Genomic DNA, 16279 nt, shown 5'->3' on the forward strand with positions numbered 1-16279 from the left:
GAGAGGTGGTTCTGAAGATTAAGTGATGACAGTGACGGGCTTCCTGGCGGAGGGAGAATCACCTGGCAGGAGAAATGAGGCACTGAGGGCGGGGACATGAGTGAAGGCTTTTTCTCCAAACCTGCAGGAGGTCAGAGCAAAGGGGCCAGCTCCCTTACACCACTGGGCCGGGGAGGGAGGGCTGTCACCATGCTGGGCTGGTCGGCAGCCTTTTCTGTCCACATCCCCATGCCCGCCTCACGGGATGGCGGCCAGCACTCTGTCCCAGCCAGGATTCCGAGAGGTGGCAGTGTCAGGAGGGCATTCAGAACGCCGGTCACCCAGCCAAGCCTGGGAGGTCAGGGTGGACCCCGGGAGGCCCAGCGCAGGCATCCTGCTAGTTCAGGTCAGGTGCTCAGAAGCCTGAGGAAGGAACCTGCAGGACTTTTTTTTAGTTATGGCGGCTAACAGATATTTTCCTCTGCGCTAAGCAGCCCAAGCACACCACTGGACCGGGACACGGATTGATCTTGATTAATAAAGAAAAGAGAAAGAAACGATCCGACAGCTGCAGCTCCTCTCCTGCCCTGTCACTGCTGGGAAGTCATAATGGTCACGGGTCCGGTTCGGTCACGTTCTCCAGATGGGCAGTCACCCTATTCCGGTCAGCAGTGGGGCCTGAGCACCCCTCCAGCCTGTCTTGACAAAGAGACAGGTCGTTGCATCAGCAGTACTACTCTCCTTATTACGTAAGAAAGCAGCCCCGGTCTATACTGTGGAGAGGGCCGGCGGGGCACCTCGGCTGGCTGGACCCTGCGGCCCGCCCTGCCTGCTGGGAGGTCCGCCGCGCTCCGGGGCCGCGAGTGCGCGCCTTCTCCAAGCCTTACGGTAGCGGCGGCGCGCGGAGCGACCACGTGGCGGCAGAACCGAGGCCGCGCGGGAATGCGCGGAATGCGGGGCGCAGCCCGCGCTGCTCCGAGCCAAGGCCCGGGTGCCTGCGGCGTGCGCTCCAGCCTTCCCAGCCCAGCCGCACCCCCGCCCCAGGCCCGGTCACCCAGGACCGCAAGGGCAGGTCGAGCCCCAAAAGAGCACCCGGGCGGGCGGCGAGGCTTAGGGACGGAGAGCGGCCCATTCAACCCCTCAAACCCCACGCGCCCAGAACTCCCCGGTGGGTCCAAACCTGTGCCCTGCCACCAGGCCCGACCGCGTTAGGCCGGGGGAACCACAGGGAGGGAGGGGTGCAGGGCGTTAGGAGTGGAACCCCTCTTCGCTCACCTGAAAAAGCCCCTCCGCCACCCGTCCTGGCAAGTGTCCAGAGCCCCAGAACCCAGAGGATCCCCTCCACCCCAGGGCCATGGCGAAGGAAGGAAACTCTCCAAGGGCAGAACAAAGCTGACCGGAAGGCACGAGGATGCGGGGTCCTCCCCGCAGTCTCCCATAAAAAGCGAGGATGGGGGCCAAGCGACAAGTCCTAGAGGCGAGGGCAGGGGCCTCCAGTCCTTCGTGGGAGGGGTGGGCACGCCGCAGGAGTCGAGGAGGTTTAGAACCGGTCCTCCTGCGGAAGGTCCCGTCCCGCACCCCCGAAGGTTTCCGAGCCCCACCCCCCTCCCGCGAGTCTCCGCAGCGGTTCCCTGCGCCTTGGTCCGAGGCGGGGTCTGCTTAGCCCCGGTGGGTGGGCGAGGACCCGGCTTCCTGGGTCATTACCCCCACCTCCCGCCGGATCTGCCGTAGTTGGAGGTGGTTAGCATCTCGGTCTGGGCGCCCACGACACGACACGTGGTCAGCGGCCGGCCAGGGTCTGAGCCAAGAGGCCGGGAAATGCCTAGTGGACTTGGGGTTTCATGTTGCTCGGGTACCAGGCGATGCGTTTTGAGTGGCGAAGATCAAGGAGCTAGAATCTCTTTTCACCTCCAAAAGCACACCTTCTCCCTGGGGACCCCAGAGGCAGGGGAGCCAGCCTCCTCCCACACCTTGGGGTTTGCTTTTCTCGTCCACGCACACCTCGCCGGAGACCTTCAAAGGGGGAAGGGGTGTCCGGATCCCGCATCCTGCCATTCCTACGACTGGGGTTCGGAGGACGGGTTAGTCTGTGTGCGGCTGAAACTCATTGATCAGGGATAGAAACGCAAGTCAGAGGCTTGGGGCGGGGGGGGGGGGGGGGGCGGTGCGGCTGCCCCTGTGCCCAGCTTGTGACTGTACCGGGTAAGCGCCCGGGGCAGAGGCCGCAGCTTCGGGGCGCCCCGGTCCGCACTGCGCGGCCCCGGCGGAGCGACCGCAGCACGTGGGCCGCCATGCGTGCCCCCAAAGCCAACAGCCTGGGGGAAGGGGAGCGCCGGCACCCCCGGAACTCCGCAGCTCTCATTCGGAAGCGTTTTTTCTAGGGCTACTTAAGGGCTTAACAATGAAAAACTCGCGGAACTGGAGCCAAGTCCTTTCAAGTCGCCGCCAGGTATGCGGCGGCAGGTGCCCCCACCTGGGTGCACCCCTCCCCCGCCCCGTCCTCTCGGGAAAAGGCGGGTGTTGGAGGTCGACACCCGTGGGAGATCTCCACTGGGCCCCGCACCCCCTCCCCCGAGCCCCCCGCGGAGCGGAGCGGTGCGCAGCCGCGGTGCTTCCCGAAGTCGGCGCCGGGCGCCGGTTCCTGAATGAACGCGCTCCCTGCCCCCGCCGTGAATGGAGGTTCCCACAGCCAGGGACGGAGGCAAACGCGCTGGCTGCGGAACCCGCCCTCTGGAGGCCAGCTCTCCGCCCTCCTCGGCCACCCGGGTTGGGGGCCAGGGGCCGAGGAAAGCGGAAGGTGATTTAAGTTACTTTTAGATTTCCTTTCGAACCAACGTGGTCCCCCTGCCGATTGGGCCGCCGGCCCTTTGTCTACAAATGGCCACCAAGAAATGAGAGCGGAGCACTTTAAATGAGCCCAGAATTCGCAGTTCCTGCTCCGTGGTGGTTTTTGTTGTTTTTTTTTTTTTGGTTTTTTGCAATGCAAAATTAAACTGCAACAGGAAAGTTTTTTAAAGTTACTTTTCTCTTAGAAAAAAAAATGTGAAAATAAGAAAAATGCATCCTCTGCTCTCCTAGAAGGAGCAGCCCTCAAGGGCCCCCGGTTTGGGGCCCCCTCGGGAGTTCTGGGGAACGCAGATCTGAGCTCCCCGGTGGGGGGTGGGGCGGCAGGCGCTCCCCGCCTGGCCCCAAATTCCAGCGCCTCCCCCACGGGTTCCTGGACGGCTCTTCACGCTCACTGGCCGGGCTTGCACTTTTGCGCCCGTCCCTCCCTGAACGGGGAAATCAGCGGAGTTCCTCTTGAGATCTGCCTGGTCCGCCTAGTAACAGCGCCGCACCCCCATTGGCTCATGCTAATTCCAGTTTCCTCTGCCTCGCTCCCGGGTTGGGGGGTGGGGGGGAGCTCCCTCAAGGACCCGGAGCCCGTTTGGCCGAACCTCTTTATGCCCCGCTGCCCCGACCGTCGCTGACCCGCCTCGGGCAGACCAGGGGTGCACGCGGGGCTCGGACCCCCAGGTCCCCGGGACAGGAGCCGCCTGGTGATAGCGCGCATAAATCACCCAGGCGGCCACCGGGTCGGAATTTTATGAATGAAAAAGCCGCCCGGCCGCCCTCGTGCGCAGGCTGATGCTGCGAGGCTCCTGAGTGCCCCGAGCAAACGCGAGCGTGGGTGCCGCGGGAGGGCGACACGCGGTGGGTGCTCCCTGCTCGGGCCACCCACGGCTGCCGAGGCGTGAGCCCGGGGGTAATTACCATCCTGCACCCGGAGATTTGTAACCCTAATTCCCGGCGGGGGGAGGGGAGCGCGGGACGAATCGGTCCCCAAAGAGGGGGTGTCTTTCCTTGGTGTGTGCCCCTTGCGAAGGGGAGGGGTCTTTTTTGTCCTTTTTCTTTGAGCCTTTACTGTTAGGGGATACAGTGGTTTGATGACACAGGGAAATAAATGAACAGTTTTCTTAATTTGGGGCAGGTAGTGTAAAACTTTGCAAAATGTTAAGATTTGGTAAAATGTCCCTATGTTTAAAAAAAAAACACAAAACACTACAAAGACGGTATCTAATAATAAAACACTTTATGTATTCTTTTATATATCTTAAATTTGTGATAATATTGAGGACCCTCTCCTAGAACCACGAACATGTGTAGATTTTTGTTAGAAATCATCAGGTCAGTACACCCATTTCCTAAACTGATCATTGTTATTTTTGTTAGCCCCTACCGTCCCCTCAGGCTCGGGAACGCAGTCCCCGCGCAGGTTATGAAGGTGGAAAGAGTCCACACCCCATCAGAACCAATTAGGAAGCTTCCGGTGGTCTTGTCCCAGACAGAGAAGCCCAATTAGGAAGCTTCCGGTGGTCTTGTCCCAGACAGAGAAGCACTAATATTTCCAGTCATTTACTTCACTTCTTAATTTTAAAATAAGCAGGACAGAGACCACTGTTTTGCTGCCTTCTATAAAGGGTGTTTTTCTAGCAGTTAAATTGCCGGGAGGGGTGGGTTGGGTTTGGGGGACCCCCCGCAAGGATGGACTTGGCCAAGGTAGGAAGACAGCCCGCAGATCCCCCGGGCAAGGGCGACAGGATGAAGGAAATGCTGGCCACCATCTTGGGCTGCTGCTGGAATTTTCGGGCATTTATTTTATTTTATTTTATTTTTCGAGCGAGCGCATGCTAGGCTGAAATCTCTTAAGCGTTTAGTGTTCCCCCCCTGGGCAATGACCCCCCTGAGCACCGGAATGAACCCTGCAGCGGGGCTGTGGGGCTCTACCGGGTGTCCCTGCATGTTAAATGGTTCCTGAAATTTACACGTGTTAATGAAAATGAAAGAAGATGTAGGCGCTGAGATTCCTTGGCCGCCTCTCCACCCGTGGGTGCCTCGTGGCGTTCTCGGAAGTGCGCCCATTCTCCTGGCACGGATATAGGGTGTCGCCAAGCCCCAGAAAGCCCCCTTCCATGTGGTCTCCCTCCCGCCCCCACCCCCCCCCCCCCCCGGCTGCGTGTGGCCTGCCCGCCCCTCCTAGTTGTCCCCCTCTGCAGAACCACCTCCACCCCACCCCACTCCCAAATCCCAGGGGACCCACTCCGGGAGAACAGCCCCCCTGCACCCCTCTTCCCCGGCGGGGAGAAAGGCTGCCTCGGGGCGATTTGCATTTCTATGAAAACCCGGCTTCGGGGGCCACTCGGCTGCGGGACTCAGCCCCTCGCCGCTCCCCGGCGCTCCGCGCCCGCGCCCCCTCCCCCTGAGCCCGCCCCCGCCCCCCCTCCCATTCTCTGCGCGGCTTTGATCTCTGAACAACAGTAACGTCACACCGACTATAGGGGAGTTTTGTTGAAAGTTGCAAAGTCCTGGAGCCTCCAGAGGGCTGTCGGCGCAGTAGCAGCGAGCAGCAGCGTCCGCGCGCTCCGGCAAAGGGCAGAAGAGCTCGAAGGAGCGCGGGGCGCAGAAGCCAGAGCCGAGCGCAGACCGATCCCTCGACCCACCTCCCGCCCCAGACCACCCAGTAGAGCCCCAGCCATGGCACACCAGCTCCTGTGCTGCGAGGTGGACACCATCCGCCGGGCGTACCCCGATGCCAACCTCCTGAACGACCGGGTGCTCCGGGCCATGCTCAAGGCAGAGGAGACCTGCGCGCCCTCTGTGTCCTACTTCAAGTGTGTGCAGAAGGAGATCCTGCCGTCCATGCGGAAGATCGTGGCCACCTGGATGCTGGAGGTGCGGGGCTCGGGCGGCTCTCTTAAGACCCCTGCAGCTTGTTGCCCACACCCACATTTCTTTGCCACTCATCTCCCCTTTTCTCCCACTCTAACTTTGAAGTTTGCCGGGGTTGTTGCTAGGAATCGTATTTTCAAAATATATAGATGTTGTGGGTATTTTCTTTTTTTAACTAGGAAGGAGTGGGGGCGTTAGAAATACCCTTTCCTGGGGGGAGGGGAGCAGCCGGCGAGGGGTCCCACGGGGAAAACCAGTGCCAGGTGCACCCCAGTTGGCTAGAGGGTGCGGGCACACAGGCTGGGCGCCCTTTGTGGCCCCCGCCTGCGCCGGAGCCCCGCTGCGCCTCCACTCCCAGCCGCGGAGCCACCAGCTTCATGGGGAAGGGGGCACATATTTGACTTTTAAATTAATATCCGTGGACACGTATGCAAGGGCCGCTCATGCCAGTATTATGCGCCATCTTTGTTCTTTTATTGCAAAGCTAAAGTTTATTAATAATTGGGGGCAGGGTGGGGGAGGGGGACAGCCGGCGAGGCGCTGGAGCCGCGGCTAGGGGCCGCGCGGTTGCGAAGAACTGGTGGGAGGGATGCGGGGACCGAGCACGGGCATTTTGGGGGGACCCCACTCAGGAAGGGGGGCTCTTTGTTCAAGCAGCAAGTCCCGGGGTGCCCTGCATGGCCAGCCTGAGCCAGCGAGCACACCGGGCTGCAAGGTCGCGTGGCCCCCAAGGCTCTGAGGATTGACCCCCGTCTGCAGGGGTCTCCGCTTGGGTGATCTGTCTGGAGCGAGCCAGAGGCCCAGGTCACATTTTCAGACTTTCAGTGGGCGCCTGAGGAACCCACAAGTATTTTTAAATAATTTTTGAAAGTGCGGCGTGGTGCCCTTGTGAGAGAGAAACGGTGCCCGCGCCCAGGGAGGGGGGGGGACCCTGATTTTGAATTCCTGGGGATCTCCCCGGAGCCTGCAACGAGCTCCAGACCCCCGGCTCGGGTAGAGGGCCGCTCGGTGGTCATTTTCAGGGGTTTTTTAGGCACCCAGGTATTTTTTTTATATTTTTAAATATTTTTTGAAAAGATGACGTCTGGGGAAATGCGGCGCGGCAGCCTGGGACGCCACCTTTGTGTCTCGCAGGCGCTGCGAGCGTGGCGCCCAGCCCCCCCCCCCCGGCCCCACACCCCATTTGATGCGACCTTGGCCCAGGCGGGCCCCCTAGCACCCACCGGGGTCAGGGTCCCCAGGGCCGGCAGCCAGCGCACAGCGCACGCCGCCCAGCCGTGCCCGCTCCCGCCGAGCCAGGCTTCTGGGCTTTCCCTTTCAGTTTCAGTAGGTGGGTATGGGGGACACTCGGGGGAGGTAGCGCATCAACGGAAGCGCCTGCCGCCCCCTCCCCGACCCTCCGTGCGCTCGGAGACCCACGAGCTGGGTGGGGGGCGCGGGGTTCCGCAAGGGGGGCCCGGCGGCGGCAATCACGGACCCGGTACCCCAGCAGGTCTGCGAGGAGCAAAAGTGCGAGGAGGAGGTCTTCCCGCTGGCGATGAACTACCTGGACCGCTTTCTGTCGCTGGAGCCGGTGAAGAAGAGCCGCCTGCAGCTGCTGGGGGCCACCTGCATGTTCGTGGCCTCGAAGATGAAGGAGACCATCCCCCTGACGGCGGAGAAGTTGTGCATCTACACCGACAACTCCATCCAGCCCGAGGAGCTGCTGGTAACCCCACCGCCACCCGACACCCCGATAGCCAAAGGACCCCGGGATGGGAGGAAGGACGGGAGACCCTACTACCGGGCCCCTTCCGAGGAGAGAGCGGAACCCCGCCGCCCCCCATCCCCGCCGGCCCACCTCACTTTTGCTTCCACTCCCAACGCGGCTGAATCCCTAGCGCGGCTGAAAAGTGGACGGTGCGCGCCCTCTAGCGTCCACAGCATGGGCAGCGCGCGCTAAGGACAAGGTCTTGCGGGCGTTCCCCGTACTGTATGGGAGATCTTTTTCTGTCCCCACGTGTGAACTGTCATCTGAATAATGAGCAGGAGTCTTTTCACGGGTCACATTCGCTTTTTTGATCTGGGATTGCATGTTGCCCCCCATTTCCTGGATCCCCAGAACCCCGGCCCCACTCCCTCCCCCCCACACCCCCGAAGTTCCCCTGCACTTTTCATGTTTGGTCACCCATTCTCACAGCACATGGAGCTGCTGCTAGTGAACAAGCTCAAGTGGAACCTGGCGGCCATGACCCCCCACGATTTCATTGAACACTTCCTCTCCAAAATGCCAGTGGCCGAGGTCAATAAGCAGATCATCCGCAAACACGCGCAGACATTTGTCGCCCTCTGTGCCACAGGTAGGGTGGCTGGCTGGTGGGCTGGCCTGATCTCCCTGGGTGCTCCTGGCGGGGCTTCTTGCCTCCTGCCTCAGTTTCCCCACCAGGCCCCTTCTGTTCTCAGAAGTGCTCCTCTTCCCCTGTTCTGTTGAGCAGAGGGCTCGGACTGTAGGGGAAGCGGCGGGGGGTGGGGGGTGGGGGTGGGGAGGGGGTGTCCTCCTGGGGTTGGGTGGCTGGTCTGCCTGTGTCCAGCTGCCTTGGTTTCTGCTCCCCCAGCCTGCCTCTCCCCACCTCTCTCCAGTCCTTTCCTATGTCCTCAAGGAGTCTGAGCTTTGGGGCCCCCTTCTGGCCTCTCCCAAGCTGGGCCGCCTGCCAGGGGCGCCTACAGGGGTGGGGAGCCCAGGCCGCCAGTGCCTGCACCACGTGCTCTGGGCCGCCAGCTCGGCCCTCCCTGAGGCCCTGTTAGGGGCGCCTCAGCTGAGCCTTGGGAGGAGCTTTGGAGCAGCCTGCTGCTGTGGTTGACGGCAGGGGGCAACATTCCCTCCCCTGGCACTGCCCTGGCCCCAGATCCCGGCGGCAGCCAGCTTTTCAAAACCAAGGGTGGGGACACATACACACACACACACACACACACACACACACACACACACAGTGTTGCCTCCAGCTTCCCCAGCCCCGATCCTCACACCTTGGGACTGCTTCCTGTTCTCCCTGGAGACCCTGATCGTAGGCCCCAGGCCCCATCCCACTTCAGACGTCACATCTCTGGGACTTACTCTGGGCAACCAAAGAGCCACACTTTATCCAAGGGGGAGGCTGACCTCTGGTGTCCTCCCCACCCCCAAGAGGCAGAGCCCCAGCCTGGCAAGTCCTTGCACCCTCCTGATGTCTGGGTGCTCTGGTGGCTGGTATTTCTGGGTTAGGCGAGAGTTGGAAAGATTTTGCTGGCCTCCCATCGCCCTCCGCGTGGGGGCCCAGGAGGAGAAGCCAAGGATGTTGCTGACCTGGATGGACCCGACTGGGGCGCCCCTTCTCCAGGCGCTCCAGCTCTGGCCCTTGGGCAGGGGTGGGGAGCCTCCACAGGCTGTCCCGCCTCCCTCACTGGGGAGCCTCCAGGAGGGGCCTCCAGAGACTCTCAGCCAGCCTTTTATGGAGCTGAAAGTTATTCGGAAAAACAGCAAGTTTCCTGGAGATAATACGAGGAGTGGTTCTTGCACACCCTCCCCTCAGGATGGCTGGGGCAGCCTGTAGCTCCCCCGCTCCCGAGATCCCCGGGACAGCGGGGTGCGTGGCCTGTGAGTGCTGGCAGTGAGGGAAGCAATCCTGGCACACAGGCTGCAAACTGGCTTTGGTCCAGCTCCCTAGCTGCCCACGTGGGGCCCAGCAGGCACCCGGGCCTTCTGCTCAGATACCTGCGGTGACCCAGGTTGTTGCAACCATTAACTCCAGGGCGGGGCCCCAGAGGGAGCAGCAACCAGCCAGGTCCCTCGGCAAACGCTCAGGGCCCTGGTCCTGACTGTGCCCCCACAGTTTGGAGGTGACTGAGATGCAGTCGTGCCCTTAGTCACAAAGGGGCCTCTCAGATGGGAGTGACGTCATTGAGCTCAAAAACAAACATGTTATGTGAGGTGGGCGTGAGCAAGGGCCCCACTGAAAGGTGCCATGGGGTCGGGGTGGAGTGGGGGGGGGGGGGGGGCTCTGCTCTCTCTACACCCGGAGACCCGGCTTCCTGAGTCCCTGCACGTGTGCACACGCCACCGCCTGGCTTTTCCTTAAACGTGTACGTGCATGTACACTGGAGCCTTTCCTATTTTTTTCTTTTTGGTTAATCTTCACCCGAGGATATTTTTCCATTGATTTTTAGAGAGAGTGGAAGGGAGAGGGAGAGACAGAGAGACATCGGTGTGAAGGAGACACCTCGATTGGTTGCCTCCTGCACGCGCTCTGACCAGGGCTGTGGAACCTGCAACCAGGGTACATGCCCTTGACCAGAATCGACCTGGGACCCTTCAGTCCGTGGGCTGACGTTCTATCCACTGAGCCAATCCAGCCGGGGCTGGAGCCTTTCCTCTTGCTGTACTGGATGGCGAAGATGCCACACCCAGCACCAGCTCCAGGCTCAGGGTCCCCAATTCCCCCATTAAGATGCTGAAATCAGTCCCCTCTCTCCACCAATAATCCAGGTGCGACAAAAAGGCAGCCTTGGCCATAGCTGGTGCTACTTAGGTGCCCGTACTGACTCCCTCCTCTGTGACAGTCCCAGCTCTAGGGGCTCAGGGAGAGGGGAGGGGGGAGGACGGGGGCCTGCCCTACCCTACCCGGTGGAGAATTTCCCTACAGTTTGGGGAGGGAACAAGCTGACTCCAGGGAAGATGAAGTGGGGACGAGCACAGATTTCGCATGCTGGCTGTGCCTGGGTCGGGCCTCGCAGGTGGAAGTTTGAGGGTTGCAGGGAGAGGGGAGGCACCCCTGGATCTGGAGGAGGCTCAGCCGGTGCAGGTGAGGACCCTAGAGCAGTGGTTCCCAACCTTTTTTGGCCACGCCCCACCTAAGCATCTCTCAAATCCTGATGCCCCCCCCCCCCCCCGTGACATATAATTCTTATTATTCAAAAAGTGAGCTCCTATTCATGTGGAGGAAGCCTAAAAGGCCATTAATTTGGTCTAAACAAGCTTCCAAAGAGCATGGCATCCATGAAAGAGAAAAATAAAAGAACAAAAGGACAGTTGAAGTACTGAGGAAGAAATCACTGAGGAATTCTTAAAAATAATATGAAATGATATGGAAAAAAAGCAAATAAAGTTTCAAAACATATAATAGAGAACTGAAATGAATAAATATGTCACAATATATATTTATATACTGTACCTGAGGCCCCTAGAGCCATAAGAAATGCAAAAAAATCACTGTTAACTCCTTCTCGAACCGCCCCCCTGTGGGTGCATGCCCTACGCTGGGAACCACTGTTCTAGCGGACGGCAGGTCTCCGTCCCTGTTCCGGTGCAGTCACTTAGAGGCGACACCTCTGCTCCCTGGCGGGCTTGTCACTGTTCACTTGTGTAAATGGGCTCCGTGTTCAAAAGGCTCATGCTGACAGGACGAGACGGGGTGTTCGCTGTCACCAAGTGCCCTGACCAGGCCTCTGCTGTTGGTTTCAGACAGTGGGTCTGCTTCAGGGCTCCGTTAGTGAGTGAAGGGCACCAGCTCCCACCTGAGGCCCATCCGGAGCCCCAGCGCCTTTTCTGGGCCCCGGGTGGGAAGAAGAGCTGGGTTGCAGGGACTCCCACACTTCCTCAGCCAGACCCTCGAGTGAACACCCAGGCAGCTGTTTGCTGGGACAGGCCCTGACAGGGGCACAGATCACAGGGATCCTGCCGTGTCCCCACTCACGGCCCCTTGCCTCTCCCTCTGCTGCAGACGTGAAGTTCATTTCCAACCCGCCCTCCATGGTGGCTGCCGGGAGCGTGGTGGCCGCAGCGCAAGGCCTGCACCTGGGAAGCTCCAACAGCTTCCTGTCCTATCACCGCCTCACACGATTCCTCTCCAAAGTGATCAAGTGCGACCCAGTAAGTGATCGGGCACCCCTCCTGCACAGGCAGGGGCGGACCTGCTGGTCCCGGGGATGGGATACCCGGTGCTGGGTGCTGCAGCCACAGTTCGCTCAAGGGGAATGCTTGAGCTAGTGCCGAGGTCCCCGAGAGGACGGGCTGGGGGCACAGGGCCAGTCACAGGCCGACAGCGCCAGCTTCACCCACCTCTCCTGGGGACTCCTTTGGAAGAAGCACCTCCCAGAACTTGCAGACAGGCCCTCGGGAGCCATTGAGGCCTCCGGGAAGAGGGGCCGGGCCGGCAGTGATGCGCACCCTCATGGGTGTGCGGTGGGCCCAGGCGAGCTTTGTCTGGGCCACAGTGTAGATGCCAGTAAACAGCTGCTGTGAAAGGGCTCCTGTGAGGTCTGAGGTCGTGACCGTGGGCCCTCAGGGAGCTGCTGCAGTTAGAGCCAGAGGCGGCGGTGATGTCTTTATAAGTGCCATTGTTTTATTCCCACTTTATTGCTTTCCTTAAAGAATTAAAATAACAATTACAAGGGTTTATGGCATTTACCAAGTTAGGCCAGAGTGGTTTGGTGGGAGTGAGTGACCGTTTTCCCCAGTCCAGGTCTGGCTTGGGATGCCTTCCTGTGGCCCACCCTGGAGCGTTTGGGAGGCTCTGGCCCCCAGGCAGGTGCCACCTCACCCGTACCACTCAGGGAAGGAGAGGAAGGGTGTGAGACAGACACCTGCCTGTCCTCTGGCCAGTGGCACTAGGAGGGTTGTGTCCCCAGGCGGCTCATTCTTGTCTATAGAGATGGACTCCCCTCTGCCTCTTGGCGCACGCTCACTTCACTCTTCACTCTCCAACAGCCAAGGGAGGGGGCGGGGAGCATGCTCACTAGAAATGCCACCAATAGTGGGTGGGCGGGGAATCAGTTGAGGCTGAAATGTGTCAGTCTGGTTGGGGAGGAGGGGGGGGCCCACCTGGGTTGTCTGCCTTTCTCCAAAGCTGGACCTCAGGGACCAAAGTGCTCATTGCAGGGTGGGGCTGAGGTCCAGGTGGGCACTACGCAAGGCCGGTGCATCATCCAGGATGCAGGCCGAACCGTATAAAGGGTCCCAGGCCACCCAACAGTCATTCACAGTCAGGCACAGTTAATGCCTTTGATGGCCATTCACCACCGAAGGCTGGGTCCACCGTGGGGCTGACAGCAGAGGTTAAGTCCAAAAAGCAGGGCTCAGAAGGCCTCCCTGCCCTGGATGGAACGGCTGGATTCACCATGGACAGTGGCGGGGCCAGTGGCAACAGCGGGGCCAGAGACCAGAGCCCGGCAATGGGATTCCAGCGAGAGGCCAGGGCCCTGCTGCTGGGCACACAGGGGCAGGCCGGGGGAGGGGAGGGGCGCAGGACAGGCGCATCTCCGTTCACAGATGATGGCCAGCAGCCCTGTGGTCCTCGGTCCTGAGTGGGACCATCACTGCCCGGCTGGCATGTGGGCTCCTCAGGCTGGCAGCTGCTGGACACAGGCCCATGAGGGTCTGTCCTGGGGGGCGGGGGGGGGGGGGCAGCAACTTCAAGTCAGCCTCACTGCTAAATCACCATCCAGGTTATGGTGTGTGGGGGATGGGCCCTCCCCGTGGGCCTCCTCCTGAGGCCCTGTCCCCCTGCCCGCTACCCCCTAGGACTGCCTCCGGGCCTGCCAGGAGCAGATCGAAGCCCTGCTGGAGTCCAGCCTGCGCCAGGCCCAGCAGAGCCTGGACCCCAAGGCCGTGGAGGAGGAGGAAGAGGAGGAGGAGGAGGTGGACCTGGCCTGCACACCCACCGACGTGCGCGACGTGGACATCTGAGGGGGCTGGCGGAGGGAGGAGCCGGCCCCGGGGCTCCCCTGCTGGATGCGCCCCTCCCGGACGGGCCACGCCAGAAGGGAAAGCTTCCATCTTCTGTTGTTTTTTTCCTTTGCTCTTTCTCCTTTCTGTCTCTGACTTAAGCAAGAGAGAAAAAAAAGTACCCAAAACTGTCGTTTAAAAAAATAAGAAAAAAATAGTAGTTGCATAACCCCAAGCTCTAGGGGGGGAGGGAGGGTTGTGCTACAAAAATAGAGGACTTTATAGCCCATAATCGACTAGTTTTGTAGGACTGTTTGTGTCTGCGTTGTAAGGGTAGGCATTAACACAAGGAGCGAGTCAGCAGGGGGGCTTAGATTTGATTGATGTGTTTAAAGCAAAAAAAAGCATAAAAACGTTCTAAAAAAATTCAACAAACCATGTTTAAAGTAGAGGAGGGTTTTTAGATAGAAAAATGTATTCTTGTGCTTTCCTGAGGGGCACGGCTTTAAGGCGGTTGTAGGCATCCTGTATCTTGCTTGCTCATGCATGTAGTCACTTTATAAGTCATTGCGTGTTTATTTCGTAGGTAGGCATGTATGTAGCCTCTTCACCTTGTCCATGGCTGATGTAACCTATCCGGTAGAGTAGTGCAGTTGAGCATCACCGAGTGCTAATCCTCTTTCTTCCCGTGGACCGGCCACCTGAGCGGGCGTCGGGCGCCGGCCAGCGCGTACGCTCTTACAAGAGAAGCCGAAATAGCAGCGTCACAGATTCTATTTTTTTAATCCTCGCATTTTTGTAGTTACCTGCTGAGGAGGCGCTGTCGGCCGCCAGGCCTGCAGCCTGCTCAGATCCAGGTGAAACCCACAGCCCGCTTGTTTGTCTCCTTCTCAATGTTCTAAACCCATTCCATTTCAAAGCACTTTGGGTCCGGCAGTTCTGGGGAAGGTCTCTTGTTCATGGGTGGAGAGGGGGGTGGTTCCCAGTGGAATGGTTGGGATATCCACGTGTGCGTGTGCGCAGACAGGATCGCAAGGCCCGTGCAAGTCGCCACGGAGTTCGCGAGGGGGTGCTGTGGAAGCCGAGGTTCCAGTCCAGGAGAAAGTGTGCGTTCTCACGTTGCCAGGATGTGACGTTCCTTTTCCCGTAGAGAGGTTCAAGTTTAGGAATCCTTTGGTGCCAACTGGTGTTTGAAAGTAGGAGCCTGAAAGGTTTACCTAAAGGACGTGTAGTTTAAGGGTTAGGAAGGTTATTAAACACTAAAATATGTAATTTATAGTTAAGGCTAAAAAGAGTATTTATTGCAGAGGATGTTCGTAAGGCCAGTATGATTTCTCAAGTAAATGCACTCTCCCCTTGATTCAAACACACAGCCTGCTGCCTTTCTGTGGCAGGCTTGATACCGCTTAGAGAAGTTAGGTCTTTTCATAGGAGAAGGGGGAAACTCCCCAGGAAAAAAACAACACAGACACGTTGATCCAGCCTGTTTGGTGTTCCCCGGCGTGAGCCCATCTGAGAGGCTTCAGGTACAGGAGAGTTAGGGTCCCTGAATCAAGCTGTTTGAGCATCGTCTCACCCCCACCCCTCCTTTAAAGAAATGTTAGCAACCAGTAGACAATGCACATCTTGGCTCTGGACCTTTGAGTAATGACTAAGTGGTGCGTGTTGAGGGAGGAGGCGAGAGCGCCCAGCTGGTGCTGGGAGAGGATGTGAGGGAGGAAGTGCGGGAGGGGAGGCAGGCGGGACCACGGAGGGACAGGCTGCGCACCCCGTTTCTTATTCGCTGCTATCGATGACTTCCCAGCGTGTTTGGAAACAGACTCACCACGCTTCTTTGTATCTCTCACATTGTTTTGCTGCTATCGGAGGATCAGTTTTCCTGTTTTACGACGTCATATACTGCCATGTTCTAGTTTTAATTTTCTCATAGAAAAATGTATTACGGATGCCTTTTTCTTTTTTTGGTAGACTTTTTTTTTTTTAAGTGATCAACTTTGATGTAATGTGATTACTGCTCTATTCCAAAAAGGTTCCCGTTCCACGATACCTCATGCTTCACTTAGCCATGTGTAGACCAGCGGTCAGGCCCCGTCTGGCCCCATGGCCTCCTGCTTCGGCAAACAGACACTCAGACGAGATCCCCGACGGGCCTGGTGGGGACGGGCGCCGGGTTTCGTGCAGGCGGCCACCCGGCGTCTGAGGACCAGCCAGTGTCCGTGTCCGCGTCCTTCCCTGCGCCCGTTGCGCTGGACTCTCCATCTGCCCTAGCATCGACCATCCTAGTAGCTTTTACGGCTGTGTTGTTTGCATATAGCTATGAAACTTGCATTATTATTATTATTGTAACAAGTATGTCTTGTGTGCCGTGGTGGTGCTGTGCCCTGGACTGGTCCCGGCCTCTGGAGTCGCTGTTTCCGGGCTGTGGAAGCTGTCATGTCCCAGTGCTCTCTGTTCTGTTCAGGGCCGCATGATGCTAACTACAGAGGCTGCAGATCTCGCGGGAGCCAGCCCGTGGTGCTGTGTGCCCGAGCTGCCTAGCACGCTGCCGAACCAAAAGAACCTGCACCCTTGGTGGCCCTGCCCAAAGGGATGGCCGTGTGCTCCGAGGCCCCGCTCTGCAGGACCCCAGCTTCCGCTTACCTCAACTCTTCTGGCTGCAGCATCTGTGTCTGAACCAAACCGGGTCCTTGAGGACGGCCCGTCCTAGGTCTGTCCCAGTGGCGGGTCAGGGGCACCGCGGAGTCTGTCCTGTGGCCATCAAATCTGTGAGGGTCTGGCAGGTGGGCACTTGGCCTGTGTGTGGTTTTGGTTGCACACGGCGGCGTTTCCCAGCATGGACATGTAACCAGCACATTTCCAGCGGAAAACAAGACAAACATGAAAAGTCTAGAAATAAAATTAGTAAAAACCCCA

At 59.1% G+C, this 16279-nt stretch overlaps 1 protein-coding gene across 2 annotated transcripts; it reads left to right on the forward strand.

Annotated features, from left to right (window-relative positions):
* The first annotated feature begins 5318 nt into the window (after nt 1-5318).
* Nucleotides 5319-16279, forward strand: CCND1 (cyclin D1). 2 transcript variants are annotated; one of them, XM_070427707.1, is made up of 5 exons: nt 5319-5691; nt 7178-7396; nt 7868-8027; nt 11424-11572; nt 13223-16279. In XM_070427707.1, the coding sequence occupies exons 1-5, from the start codon at nt 5494-5496 to the stop codon at nt 13385-13387; spliced, it is 891 nt and encodes a 296-aa protein (XP_070283808.1). In that variant the 5' UTR covers nt 5319-5493; the 3' UTR covers nt 13388-16279. The 2 variants fall into 2 exon arrangements, with proteins under 2 accessions (XP_070283808.1, XP_070283809.1); XM_070427708.1 differs by having other exon boundaries at nt 5321-5691; nt 7181-7396.

Source organism: Myotis yumanensis, unplaced genomic scaffold (genome assembly GCF_028538775.1).
Source record: "Myotis yumanensis isolate MYYU_CA2020_CCGP unplaced genomic scaffold, mMyoYum1.0.hap1 SCAF_10, whole genome shotgun sequence".
Classification (NCBI taxonomy): domain Eukaryota; kingdom Metazoa; phylum Chordata; class Mammalia; order Chiroptera; family Vespertilionidae; genus Myotis; species Myotis yumanensis.